Raw genomic sequence first — 15,017 nt, forward strand, 5'->3', positions numbered from 1 at the left:
AGTTCAACTAGGAGACTAAGGAGAGAGTTCATTTTATGATTTATATATATATATATATATATATATATATATATATCATCATCATCATGCACATGCATGACATCATATATGCCGTTAAATACAACAAAATACAATTTTAATCATAAAATATATCTTCCTTCATTTAAAATTGAAAAAATCCTATTCCAAAGTCCATCCCTTTTATCTTTATTTTCATTTAGTTTGTTTAGGAGTCTTCAATTCAGTTTTATTAGGAATCCTCTTAACAGTTTTATTAATTAAGAGATTGGTTAGGAGCAGGATTTATCTTGACGTTTTTAAATAGAATTAGGAACTCACCATGAAGTCAAACAAGGGATCAATGGATGATGTACACTTTGGGTCTGTTTGAGCTTCTGATTTTAAAACAATTTTTAAATATACAATATGAAAGTGCGATTCTTAAAAACACAAGTAAGCATTTTGTAAAATTACAATTTAGCATTTAAAATTATGTATTTTTAAAAATACACTATTTGTAAAAATGCATATTTTTTTTATATTTTAATATCGCAATTTTTTAAAACACCCTCTTAAACCATATATGTTATCTATGATTTGGTTCGAAATCGCAATGCCAAACCCTCTCTTTTGCTTATTTGGTGATATTGAAATACGAAGGATGAGAAAAGTTACGTACATTCCCACTTTTTAACGGTATCCAAGAATAATGGGAATTCCTTAGCCTATTAGTGTTAGCCACTTAATTTCTATTGATGTCTTAGTGGTGTGAGTGTTAAGTTATGGCTTGGTCGGTCTTGAGAAAGCGCATGCAGTTCCTATCGACCTTTTTAATTAAAAATAAAAAATAAAAATAATAATAATAATAATTTTGAGTGCCACGTCGAGAAAAGAATGCATATAAAAATGTAAAAATAAGAATGTAAGATTGTAAATGTTTTAATTGTTTCTTTAGGTGTGATGGGGAGACTCCATTTTTTGGCATCTCCTTTGCATGAGAATAGTGGATCGGGAGGAATTGCCCATCAATTTTTTTTTTGAAATCCTTACCCTTGAATTTTATCCAATGGTCTACAAGTTATCATGTGTCCTATTAATTAAAAAATAATATTTTATTATTTAAATTTTAAAAACAAATAAATAACAAAATAAATAAAAAAAGTAAGAAAAAAGTATGTGGCCATCCCAGCTAAAATTTGTTTTCAAAATTTTTGAGTTTGACCCGAGGGGGTGACCGAACCCAAGAGCCGGTTGGGGGTGGCCAAAGCCACCCCTTAGGCCATGGAAGTGGCTTCGGCCATCCAATTTTTTTGGGTTTGGCCCGAGGCTCTATGTTTCAGTTGCGGTGGGGTGGCCTACCGTCTTATACTTTCTTTTTTTTTTTAATTTAATTTTGTTTTATATTTATTTCTAAAATTTAAATAATAAAATATTACTTTTTTAATTAATAAAACAAATGACAGTTTGTAGACTTTTAGGGGGTGTTTGGCAAATGGGATGGCCTAAACACTGTAGTTGATGTAGATTGATATGAAAAAAAATAAAAATGTTTGGTATAAAAAAAATGAAAAAGTAGTATGAAAAAAGTGAAAAAGTTTAGTTTTGTAGTGATTTTTTTATTTGAATAATAATAAAAAGTGAATAATTTGATATTAAAAGTGAAAAAGTTAAAATGTTTTGATGTTAATTTTTTTGGAAAGTGGTGATGAACAGTATTTGAGCCAACCCCATCCCCATTACCAAACAAAACCTTAAATATAATTCAAGAATCAAGGGTCAAGATTTAAAAATAAAATAAAATAAAAACTGATGTGAAATTTCCCCACTGCTGGGGATCCCAACGCGAGAATAGTGAGGCTTTGATTTGTGCAGAGTGTCTGCATCAGAGAATTAAGAAGATTGCCAGAAAAACCTCGAAAAAATCAATTGATTCAATGCATTTCTTTTCAAACTTGTCCAATATTTTGCCTTGATGGACAGCACTTGAAGCCCCGTAAGCTCAGCTGAGCAGACTGGGCAATGGACAGAATATGGGGCAACCAAAGCTGCTGCCCCGAACAGTGAAAGCTGGTCTCTCTAACATCAACTGTACAATTATATATATATATATATATATATATATAAACTCATATCTTCGAGCAAAGGCATAGCTAGCAAAAAGACATAAACTGAGCACCTTTTTATACCATATTAGGCTAGGTTTATTAGGCTTATGGGGTAGGATTGGCCTTGTTTAGTAAACAACAAGCTATTTACAATATACTGTTTATAATTGATGAAGATAAAAATAAATATAATAATTAGTACAGAAAGTAAAAAAGAAATTATTTTGTAGTAATTTTTTTTATTTAAATACTAATAAAAAATATATGGTATGATATAAAAAGTAAATGATGTGATATAAAAAATGAAAATGTTTTGATGTTAATTTTTTTAAAAAATGAGATGAATACTGTGGTAGTGTTTGGTGTTGTTTGCCAAACACCACCATTATGTTGTAACACCTTTTTAAGTCTCATCAAAATTATATATTTTGTTGTTATTTTGGTGAGGCAATTTAACAAAAATGGTTTAAATATTCACATTTTATAGTTAAAATAATGAGGCTGCTAGGGTACGTTTAAAAAATAGATAATTAAAATAGAAAAAATTATACTTTTGATTATTTTGGTGAGTAAAATTTTGTGAGCCTGCTAAGAATGCATTTAGGAACAAAGTTTTCCTCTCTAAACTTTGTCCTGCTCTTAGCATAAGTGGGCTAACCCTAACCATATTAGGGTTATGATATTATTTCAATAAGAGTCTCTTGATGACTTAGCCTTAAAAAAACATTGTAATCCTCTCTAAAATGAGGTACGATAGGAATAAAGCAAGCAAAAAATTAATCACAAAATTCGTGTAGTTTGTCTAAATTAGACTTAAAACCCATGTGAGACACTAAGATCATAACATAATGTTTTCGTGACCGACACCCATAACAACCCACTCTATCAACACTGATCCGATAGTAGTCCGTTCTCTTTTGGCGGATCTACTCACCTATCAGTATTTGAATCTAACTCATAGGTCGTCCTCTCCGTGACTCGAATCCCTTGATATGGTGGCTAACTTACAAATTTTGGGTAGAACTCATCCTTGAAAAACTGGCTTGCAAGAAAAAAGTGTCCAAAAGCTTATATGAACTCATGTGAGACACTAATATCATAACATTTAACTTTTCTCATAACCTAATTTATCACTTACAAGAGCAGGAGTAAATAAATTTAAAAATTTAAACTTATAAAAAGTGATAAATTTAATTAATATTTTAATATGTTCTATCAAATCAAATATGAATGAAAGATGTAGTAAAAAAGATAGGAGATAAGCCTATATTGAAGTTTATCTCTTTTAGGGCATAACGTATAGAGAAAGGAAGCGGTAAGATAGGTACACCATACACCACAGCAAAAGTAGAGGAAATTGACGCCAAAAAAGTAACTTAATAATTGACGCAGGAAAAGCACCCAATCTCTGCAAAACTCACCCCTTTCTACTATAATATACAAATACAAGGCAGCTGTGTCAAACTACGAAAAGGCCAAATGAAAATGAAAAGAAATAGCTGCTTCTTGTCAAGAACACAGAAGAAAAAATTATTTTAAAAAAGAAAAGGTTCATGCATCCTTGCTAATTAGCAAGGAGTCTAAGGGTCTATTTGGGCTTACATTTGAAAAGTTTAAAAGTATTTTTAATACTCAAAAAGGTCGTTTAAAGAAAAATAAAATATTCGTTTGGAATTGCGTTTGATGAGCTTACAAGTGATTTTAATACTCAAAAAGTCCATTTGAAAAAAAAAATATTCATTTGGTAACAAAATTAAAAGTATTTTTGACTTAAATACTCTATTTCTCAAACACAATTTCAAATAGGTTATAAGTTCTACGCTTGTAAAAAGCAGTAAAAACATGGCCTTATTAAACCCTAGCTAGCTAGTAAACAGCAGCAAAGAATAAAGAAAACTAATAAGAGTATATCCCTTTTATTTCCCTTCCAAAAGAGAGTTTAAACTTGGCCTCCAAGCCTCTAAAAAGAGAAGTCAAAAAGATGCAGAAAACAAGTAGGGGCGGGTCCAATTGTTTTATCCATTGGTGCGTTGGTGGGGAATTCATGATAACTAAAAAAAGTGCAATTCTCTTTTCTTTTTTTTTTTTACACATTCTATCAAATACTCTACTTTCTTTTAATTATTATTCCTCTTCTTCCTTTTTATTATATTCCTCCAAAAACCCTATTGGACATTGTGAAAGAAAAAGAGAGAGGGAGAGAAAAGATAAAAGAGGAAGAATAAAGTTTATTGTAGAAAAAATTATGTTATTTTAGATGGTCTGTAGCGAATCAACTAGAATTTGTTGATCGGGGGACGACATGGACGTGAGCGGCGGTTAGGGGTGGGTATCGGTTTGGTTCATTTTGATATAGTCATTTTCGGTCGGTTAACCGAAATTGTTGGTCAAATCAGTTAATTCACCGATTACATTTTGATAATGATTTATTTCGAAAGTTTCGGTTAAATGGTTATTTTAGTTATTTGTGGGCTTTTTTAATTGAGCCAAAAATTGAATGTTTTGGGGTCCCAAATTGTTTTGGTTTTTTTTTTTTTGCTAAAATAGCTTATTGAACCAAACAAATTTTCTTTCAAAAAAAAAAAAAAAAAAGATAAATTTTAAATGGACCAATTAATTAAGACAATTAGAGTCCACCATACATATGTTCTACACTTCTACTAATAAAATGGTCCTAAAACATTTATTATCGGTTAATTCAGTTACTTATCGGCTAATTCGGTTAACCGATAAAAAAATATTTATACCGATTAATGAAACCGATGTTGGTATAAAAATCATTAACCGATTACCGACTGACTTCTGGCGGTAAGTGGTTAATGTCGGTTCGATTGCAGTTGGTACGCGGTAAACATTTAATTTGCCCACCCCTAGCGGTGGTGATGATAAGGGTTGAACTTCTAAGCCCCTTACACAGTTGAGAAGGGTGTGCTCTAGCAAGCCTCTCCACTACAAGGACTCGAAGATCCCCGAATTCATTCGTTTATGTGCCAAGGTGGTGGCTTTACTGTTGGAAACGACCTCGGTAGTGAATCCTTCTATTATGGTGCCAAGTTCACCAATAAGAGTAGTTTAGCATTATGGGATTGTGCTTACCAAAAAAAAAAAAAAAAAGGAATTAAGTTGGATAATTTTCAAGGACCAAAAAGCTTATGCTCAACAACTTACGTGTTTATATTCTTTAGAAGAGGAAAAAGTTAAGGAATTAAGTTGGATGATTTTCAAAGTACAAGAAAAAGAAAAGAAAAAAAAAAAAATCTATTGGCGGTCAACAACGCATGCATTTATATTCTATAGAAAGAAGAAAAAAGGTACGAAATTAAATTAGATACTTTCAAAAGTCGGAAAAAGGGGGAGGGGAGAAAAGACGTTGCAGTCTAATTACAAATTAATTTACCGAAGTCTCAAGAATATTTCATCTCAACAAAGTGAACAAACCAAACCAAACGAATTCAAACGTTGATAAGGATAAAGATAGAACTACTCCACGAATAGATGATAATCATATTATCTACATTCAAATGTAAATATTTAAATTCAAGTTTGTAGTTTTTTTTTTAAACAAATTGTAACTACACTCTTAAGTTTTAACCATATCTTTTTGCAAATGAGAATGTTACACATCTATCTCTTGTGCAAATCTACCAATGAATATGTAGGACCTACATTTTACTGTAGGGAGATAAGTGAAAGATAGGATCAACCACTAAAGCACAAAGGACTTCAGTTTTATCACGTCTACAAGAGACACACGTAACAAGGGGGAGACATAAGCCAACAGAAAAATCAACAAAGCCAACAGCCTACAGCTTTGGTAGTGAGCGGAAGCTATGGGACCCCGATTATTGGATAGCCAAAATACAAAAGTTGTTTGTTTGTGGTGTTGTAATAAATCCGGTGCATCAACGTCGCGGCGGAGGAGGTGCAGGGCACACAAAAGGAGGGAATCTTCAATATGACCTTAAGACTTGCTTGCTCCTCATGGAGTGCAATGTGGCACAGAGGAATGCCACCAATTAGGGCGCTATTGTCAGGTAATTTATAAAGATAATCATAAATATTAAATCTCACATTGTCTAATTACTAGGTAAAACTGAACTTCATAAGAAATTTTAAGAAAACTCTAAATTGACTTAATCAATTTGAGATAATAGTGGTGGCTATCATTTTTCATATTGGAAGGACCGCTTGACAGAGATTGAAAACAAAGATAGCTTTGGATCAATGCAATGGGAATTTCAGAAACTTTCAGTTTCCGGGTCAGAAACATAATTTTTTTTTTTTAAAAAAAAACATTGACGTTTCATAATTAAGTAAAATAATATCTTGGCAAAACAACATGTCTACAAATCACAAGACCAAAAATTTATAATATCTTCTTAAAATAGTCATTCTACTCCCAAGACACCCATAAATATACACCATTTACCTGAAATACATATGGAAACAAGACAAGTGCCAAAATGACCCTAAAATGTCAGTGTTCACATAAGGAGGAGGTTTTAATAAATATTTCTTGTGGGCACTAAACAGGATATTCCGACCAGATGCCAAATTTTGGAATCAGATGAAGATGAGTAGACGTCTACTCCGTGCCTTGCATAGGAACCATCAGATGTTGGGTCTGAGACTACAAACATTACAAGAATCCAGTATGTACGTATTAGAGCCAACTAAACCAAAATAATAGAACAGCTAGCGTATAGAAGAAATTATTTGCTTAATCAACAGAATTTCTCCAAAAGATAGTATGGAAAACTATATAAACTAAAAAGGCATCTAACAGATAATAATAATAATCATAGGTAATATCATATCAAAGGGGACATACTGAAAAGAAAGGACCAGCGCAGACACAATACATCAGAAGAGACAAAAATAAAGAGTAAAACACCTAATAATAGACTAATAGTGGATGTACTCAACAATTTAGTATACAAAAGCAAGATTTAGACTGAACATAATCTAAGTGGGGCACAGCTTTCACGTATCACACAATGACTTCCAAGCAGCAACAGTTCTACCAAATATTTATCCATCTCATGTTTGATAAAATCCTATCCAGATCTCAAAATCTTATGATTTTACCATCTTAAAAGCCCCAAACATTTTGGATCTTAAATAAAATATTTAACAATTGGGATCCAATGAGGATCTTTTTTAGCATCCCAATATTAGATTTTTTACCAACTCATAAAAGTATTAGATTTTTAACTGTTTTCTATTTAGGTCTTAAACAGGTAGAGACTATTCAAACGGTTATAAATTTATTGTGAGCATAAAGGACAACTGATTCCTTTTCTGGAAGGGGTGTTTCTAACTCTGCATTTGAATTTGCTAGACCTTTATTCAAACGGGTAGAGACTATTCAAACGTTTTAAATTTATTGTGAGCATAAAGGACAACTGATTCCTTTTCTGGAAGGGGTGTTTCTAACACTGCATTTGAATTTGCTAGACCTTTATTGGCAAAACTTAGTCCACTTGAGGTATTCGCTTATCTACTCTGATTGTGTTTGTTGTTTCTTTCAAAGTTAGTTCTTTAGATTGTAATCACTCACTAGTTATTTTAGTAGTTTGTGATATCTCACAAACTACTAATAAAAAATAAATAAATAAAAAAGTAGTTTGTGATATCTCACAGTCCTCCATTCAAATCTTGAAGGACCTCCAACTAATCTTCGATAGGATCCGAAAATTTTAAAAACCTTGATCCATCTATGACATTTTTACCAAATTTCTATTTGGATTCTTTAACATTGATTCTAAAGTGCTCCTTCCAAGAGTGCAGATGTATGAGCTGAAATCAATATGTATGAACTGGTATATGAACTATAAAAGAACAATTTGTGATCTGAGTAAATCCTGCGTAGGCCAAGTATGATTCTACCACAACTAAATATAGGAAGATGATTAATACAACTTATATTTCTTTTGTAGAATTGACCTTCATCCTTTTTTAGAATGGTTGGTTTGCTCCATCGAAAACTACTATATTAGTCATTAGGATTAAAGATAGTCCTCAAATGCAGTATAAGTTTCAGATCTATCGGATACTTCAATCAAACATTGCACTTGTCAGACACTTGAGGATGCAACTCCTGCTTCCACCCATGTCCAACACTCATCGGGATATCACCAAAAGAAAGGGTTCACCATTTTCCCCCTCTTAAAAGAAAAAAGGTGCAGGATTGAGGAAGATGTTTTGCATTTTCATCAAGAGGCTTAGAATAATGCTAGAAACTATATTTTTATTCCACAATATTGACGTAGCAACCCAACTAATCATTGGATTAGTTCTTGTTAAAAAAAACAAAAGGGTTAGTGCCCTTACCTATGGTAATGACGATAATCAACTAGCCGCCTTGATTTTAAAAAGTGTCAAAGGTGGAATATGTCTTCATCTTAAAGACCAACATGCACCTTCCATCCATTTTTTTTAACAATGATTCATGTCAACGCCCTTTAAAACACGACACATATCCTCCGATATGGAATATTAATATTATTTAAAAATTAAAAAACTTAAAAATGAAAACAAAAACTAAAAAACAAAAAAACAAAATTATCTTGGCCAAAATAGGGGTACCCGCCCACCCCCATATTTGCTAAGAGGGGGGCTCGAGCCACTATGGCCCCATGGAAGTGGTTCAGCCACTCAAACCAGCCATATGGGGGTGGCTAAACCACTCCCATGGCCCTTGGTGATAGTTTGGCCACCCCAAATGGCCAAAAAATAAAAAAATAAATAAAAATCAGGGTTGGCCAAATGGGGATAGCAGAACTACCTCCATGGCCCTTGTGGGTGTTTGGCTACACTCCAAAAGACCAAAAGAATAATAAAATAAAAAGATAACGAATAAAACATAAATTAAGGGTTGGCCAAATGGCCTAGCCACCCCTAGACCGGCCAAAATGGGGCAGCAACCACATCTTGACAAACTAAATTTTTGTTTTTTTGTTTTTGTTTTGTTTTTAAGTTTTTTTTTTTAAAAAAAAATTAACAATTTTTTAATAAATAATATTAATAATCCATGTAAGACAAGTGTCACATTTTAAATTGTATTGACGTCGATCACCATTAAAAAATGGATGAGACCTGAACAAAAGGTGCACGTTGCTCTTTAGGATGAGAACAGATACCACCTGTGACACTTTTTGAAACCTAAGCGGCCATTTCATTATGGCCCTTACCACATGTACCAAAATGGCATTTAATCCTTAAAAAAAATTCAAAGGTTAATTTGGGCTGCCACATCAGTATTGTGGGATAAAAAAATGGTTTATAGCCATTTCTCACAGGCTTAGATGAAGTTACTATTTTCAATTCATTTCACCATATGCAAGCAGAGAGAGAAAGCAAGTCAAACATAGATAAGTACATACAAGAATGAGCCTAGAGAAGGTGGTCCAAACTTTCCGGCACTCTCTAAAAGGTAAATTTGAGAGAAAAAGGAAATTTTAACTAGTATGCAAACTGTATTGTCCTTATAGAGATAAAAGGGGGAGAAAATTTGGAACAGCATCCTCGAGGACCAAATAAGTGGCTAAAGTCTAGATACTGAAACTGCAGTTATACATAGACCTCTGATCCCCACTTCATTAAATAACCAAGTGAATGCATGTCAACGTTAAACTTAAAGATGTCAATCAAGCTATTTACATTTGGCTACTCTCCTTGTCGCTTTGCAAGTATCTTAGAGCAGCCCCTATATTCTAGTCACAACGTAAAAATCAAATGGGCTGCCTTTCTCCCTGTGATTTTTCAGGAAAAACTGTTTCCCAAAAAGCTTATTCAATTCAACAAAGAACAGCACGCAAAAAAAAAAAAAAAAAAAAACCCCTTTCCCTAAAGGCTGCTATTGCTAAGAAGTTTTTTGGTCACTTCATTAGAAAATGATGGATCTTTCATAAGCTCCTCATATGCCACTTGCATCAGTTGAGGTACCCGACTAGCCACCATTTCTTTTATTATCAAAAGAGGCAAAGAAGAAAAGTGAAGGAACAATAATGCTTCAACAGGAAATAAAAAACGAAAGGATGAATAAAGAGTAGATTAAAACCCACATACAGCGCAATTTCTACTACATAATGCTTTCTGAAGCATAATCAACACCATGAGTATGTTAAATAATATTTAGAAATTGATGTGTTTTATCATTTCAAAGACAATAGCAACTGTCTTTCTTTTTTTTTTTCTTTGTGGAGGGAGAAGGGGAAAAAGAGTGGGGGGCAGGGGTGGACTAATGCCCTAGTTGTAACAATAGAATAGACAGCATCTATGGTAAATGAATAGTATTCTTCCATGATATGTGAAGATCATTTTACATACTATCTTATTAGTACATATCAGCTGATACATGATGCCATGGAGTACAAAACACAAAAGACAGGATGCATAACATGAAAATAAATCCAACCACTAGAACAAAACAACGTGAGTCCCTAGCTGTGAACTTGAGTACATATAAATCATGATTAAAATATGCAATCTTAAACATGGCTCTAGTCTCTAGGTATTTTCCAATATATGGGCAGATATAATTTTTCAATATCAATTTATATCTGCACATACCATATCGTAATATCTAGCATGGACACCTATCAATACAGTTACCAAACTCGATTGATAGAACTAAGTTCAAATTAACACCTTCAATTGCTAGAGTTTATGAGAAAGTGAAGTAAATATTAAGTGAATTATGAGAATCAATTACTGTACTTGGAGGTTAGAAAAAGTTACACTACTCATCCATCATGCGAATACTCCATTCGAAGTATTTTAGCTTAGTATATATTAACAAAATATATTCAGCAAGGATGTACACTTATGTTGTTTATAATGTGCGAGAGAGAGAGAGAGAGAGAGAGAGAGAAAGAGAGATTACCTGAGAACCTGGGTAATTAATACCTTGCGAGAAAGAACCTTGACGAGCAATCTGACAGACATCATCAAAACATCCGCCATAAGATGCCATGACAAGCTTGCATTTTTTTCTTTTTTTTTTTTTATGAGTAATCTTAGTCCCTACCCCCTTGGAGTTAAGCTTGCATATTAATTTTAATCAATAAAAGTACGCACAATTCATACATCAATCAAAAAACATAAGATTAGCTAGATGTGTAAAAGAATCTCATTCCACCTGGCCATTTGGACTTGGTTGAACGTCTTTTTTAGCAGATGCATCTCCACCCTTTGCTGACCCCTTAGTGTCACCCTATCAAATGCCATAATTTGCAAATCCAACATTTAAAATTAAAAGACGCTCATATGAATGAGAACAATAAACCAAAAACATCAAAATTAAGAAATTTTAGTAACCAGCCATGTCAATGGAAGAGATAACTTAACATACCTCGATCTGCAGCAGCACAATAAAACGAGAAAACAAGGAAACGAAAAACACTGTCAGTCAAAACTTATACAGAAGCTCATAAATATCAAATAAAAAAAGAAGAATATACATCACAAATCAAATTTCCAAACAATAAAAATAATTACGGATAAGCAGGAAAGGTAAAACGGTAAGATTTAAAATTACCTCCCTGTATCTGGTCAAGTAAATTTTGAGCGGATCGATGTAATCCTCAAACCCTAAAGTAGCCATAGCCCAAAGCAAATCATCGCCATTAATAGTCTTCCTCTTCTCTCTCTGGCATTTGTCACTAGCCCTACACATAATTCAAGCAACAAACCCTCCAATTTAACCCACAACCAAAAAAAAAACTATAAATAAAACCAAAAATAAATATTGATCTCGTACTCGCTGGTGATGAAGCTTATGAACTCAGAGACGCACTCTTGAACGGTCTCTTTGGCGTCCTTAGCGATCTTCCCGTTCGCAGGGAGCGCCTTCTTCATGATCCGGCTGATATTCGCGATGGGGAGGAACCGGTCCTGCTCGCGAACGTTAGAGCGGGGACTCTGCTCGCCGCTCTCGAAGCTCCCTCCGTTTGGACTCGCCGGAGCATCGGCCATCCTCGCGAAAACCCTATCCCATAGCACCAATCACAAAACGACATCGTCAGTCGGACCAGAAACCCTAGCCCCCCGGTCGCGCCGAAAACCTAGACAGAATAGCGAAGGAGGGCGGGTTGTGATTTGTGTACGTGTGGCTCTGTGTGCGCGTGTGAGAGAGAGAGAGTGAGAGAAAAAAAAAATGAAATAGTAAGCGGGTTTCGTACCGAATTTGTATTTGGGCGCGAGAGAGCGAGAGGCTTTAGATCGGGTGGTAATGGAGGGAGGGGGATCGGACGCTGGAGAAGAGAGGAGAAAGGAGACGACTGAGATGAGAGAGCGAGGTGTATCAGCACCGTTGGTTTTTGTTCTTTTCGGTGAGGGGCTTTGTTTGGCTTTGTGGTGGGTTTCCTTGATTTATTTTTATATTGGTTGCTCTTTTTCCGTGTCTTCCTGCTGTTTCTGTTCTGGATTGTTCGCCGATCTGATTACACCACGTGTTGAGAGTTTCTGGTTACCTGTGTTTTCCGCCTTTTGTTTGGTGGCGGTCATACGTCATTCATTGGCTACACGACGTCGTTACTAGTGTAGTGATCAGTGATCACCATTTATCGCATCGTTTGTTTGTAAATTTGTAATAGTGTGTAAAACTTTTTTTTTTTTTCCTGAAATAATTTGTTGGTAAAGTTCTTAAATTCTTAGCTATTATTTTTAATTATATTTAATTATGAGAAATGTTACGGTTCTTTTTGGTGTTCTTCTCGTTTTACATGAATATTGTTTTTTTCTATAAAAAAAAAAAATAATATTTAAGTAGGACTAAGAAAACACTAGAAAAAATCGTAGCATTCCTCTTTTATTATTTACTCAAATCTTAGCAGTTAGTTTTCAAATTAAATATTAGGATTAAGTAATTATTATTTCTAAAATGAAAAACAATATAGCAAATATTGATATAACAAATTTTTATTTATTTAATTTAAAAAGAGAAGTGTTACACATCCATCTCTTACATAATTTTTGTTCATATATTATGTAAATTCACCATTGAATTTGTGGGGTCCACCATCAACAACCATCGTAATCCTCTACCATTCTTAGAGTACTCTACTAGGAAAATTTCTTCAAAACTCAACATTGTTTTTAAATTCAATGGTGGAGATTTTGCCATATCAGCAAGTATCATTTTATTACTATTATTTCATCATTCTCTCATCATTTTTCATATATTTTTCTTTTTAAAAAAATCAATCATTAGATTTGTTGGACGTACATAAGTATACAAATTTTGCTTTGTCAAAGTTAATGGTGTACATGTTACTTCTCTTTTTTCTCTCACTTGTTTTTTATAAAATAATTTTAACATAAGATCAAGATAACACGAAAAGAACATCAAGAAAACACCTAGCATTCCCAATTTTTAAATGACACAATAACATACGGCATTAGATTTTTTACATCTAATCTAGTAATATTTACCATGAATTAGATCATCTCTCTTTCAAGAGAAGAGACATGCTATTATTTAGTATTTTCTCACCATTTTCCTATCCTTCTTTTTACTAGTTATTTGCTTACTAATTTTTTAATACAAAATTCAATAGATTATCTGTACAATTATCAATTTTATTTAAATATTATTTTTATTGAAAAGAGAGAAAAGAGGGAGAGGAAAGGGAGAAATTTGTATTTTGAAATATTTATTGGAGAGTAAAAAGGGTAATAATATTTAAAGAATACGCTAGAGATGCTCAAAGATCTTACGAATTGAAGTTTATTTTTGTAAATTAGGATCATCTCTATTTCATTTGAACTGAAGAATATTCAATTAATTATAGTAAATAGGTAAAAGATAAGAATATCTTTCTATTATAACTTACTAGTGAAAATTCTATTCTCACCAAAATTGTACCAAAAAATTATGCATTTCTCGTGCCTCTTAAAAGTACATTCAATGTATCAGCTATGGTTGCCTACTCACCATGGCCTGACGGCCCTGACTACAACTTTGACCACGGATCTCCTTGATATGAACAACCAATTAGACACGTGGCATTGGAAAGGCGTTATAGAACACTACAAGTCTACAATTCAAGAACATCTACTCATCTATAATTCAATCATATTGTACAAACAATATCATGTGCCACAGTCCCTGTGGGCCATTTCATCACACGTGTTGACACTTCAGAGAAGGAAAAAGAGGGCCTCTCGAGATGTCTCCATTGATGTGCAAATTACATTGCACTCTAGACCTACTAGATAATTAATTCTCTTGACTCCAAGGTTTTGCCTTTCACTTGCATCCAACTCAGTTCATGTAAGGGGTGTTTGGCAAATGGGATGGCCTAAACACTGTAGTTAATGTAGATTGATGTGAAAAAAAGTAAGAATGTTTGGTATAAAAAAAATGAAAAAGTGGTATAGAAAAGTGAAAAAGTTTTGTTTTGTAGTGATTTTTTTATTTGAATAATAATAAAAAGTGAATGATTTGATATTAAAAGTGAAAAAGTTAAAATGTTTTGATGTTGATTTTTTTAAAAAATGATGATTAACAGTATTTGGGCCAACCCCATCCCCATTACCAAACAAAGCCGTATAATTTGATAGCTTAGATCCTCAAGAACCTTAGCTATACATATCATTAACTTGATGTTTGCACCATTTAATGCTCTCATTTGATTCAACTTATTTACACCCAACCACTTTTGCCAACCTTAATTAAATACGGCACACAACCAGAACGTCATAAAATTTTCTTTTAAATTGAGTCGAATAAAGTTTCTTCAACTCAACGTATTAATTTGACATCTGTTCAAAACCCATGTTATAATCTCGTGCATTTTGAATAGATAACAGTTTAATAGACTAAATCTGAAAAAATTTCTCAAACTAGATTTGAAAAAAAATATATCCAACTTTAGAGCATCTTAAAAAAGAATAACTAAAACCCTA

At 33.2% G+C, this 15,017-nt stretch overlaps 1 protein-coding gene across 1 annotated transcript; it reads right to left on the minus strand.

Annotated features, from left to right (window-relative positions):
* Positions 1-6,445: 6,445 nt before the first annotated feature.
* Positions 6,446-12,467, minus strand: LOC132192317 (nuclear transcription factor Y subunit B-1-like). Its single transcript, XM_059607615.1, has 7 exons — positions 12,290-12,467; positions 11,869-12,096; positions 11,647-11,776; positions 11,461-11,466; positions 11,248-11,322; positions 10,993-11,043; positions 6,446-6,735 (listed from the first exon to the last, which is right to left on the minus strand). Exons 2-7 carry the CDS (start codon positions 12,081-12,083, stop codon positions 6,691-6,693), a joined length of 522 nt encoding a protein of 173 aa, XP_059463598.1. The 5' UTR covers positions 12,084-12,096; positions 12,290-12,467; the 3' UTR covers positions 6,446-6,690.
* Positions 12,468-15,017: the final 2,550 nt, after the last annotated feature.

This window comes from Corylus avellana, chromosome ca9 (genome assembly GCF_901000735.1).
Source record: "Corylus avellana chromosome ca9, CavTom2PMs-1.0".
Taxonomy (NCBI): Eukaryota; Viridiplantae; Streptophyta; class Magnoliopsida; order Fagales; family Betulaceae; genus Corylus; species Corylus avellana.

Excerpts from the sequence above, each read along its gene's own strand:
- LOC132192317 (XM_059607615.1), bottom strand. The coding sequence starts at position 12,083 with ATGGCCGATGCTCCGGCGAGTCCAAACGGAGGGAGCTTCGAGAGCGGC. Across the intron at positions 11,044-11,247 it reads AACCAAGTCCAAATGGCCAG|ATTGCTCGTCAAGGTTCTTT; the intron begins GTGGAATGAGAT and ends GATGTCTGTCAG. Across the intron at positions 6,736-10,992 it reads TTAATTACCCAGGTTCTCAG|TCTCAGACCCAACATCTGAT; the intron begins GTAATCTCTCTT and ends TAATGTTTGTAG.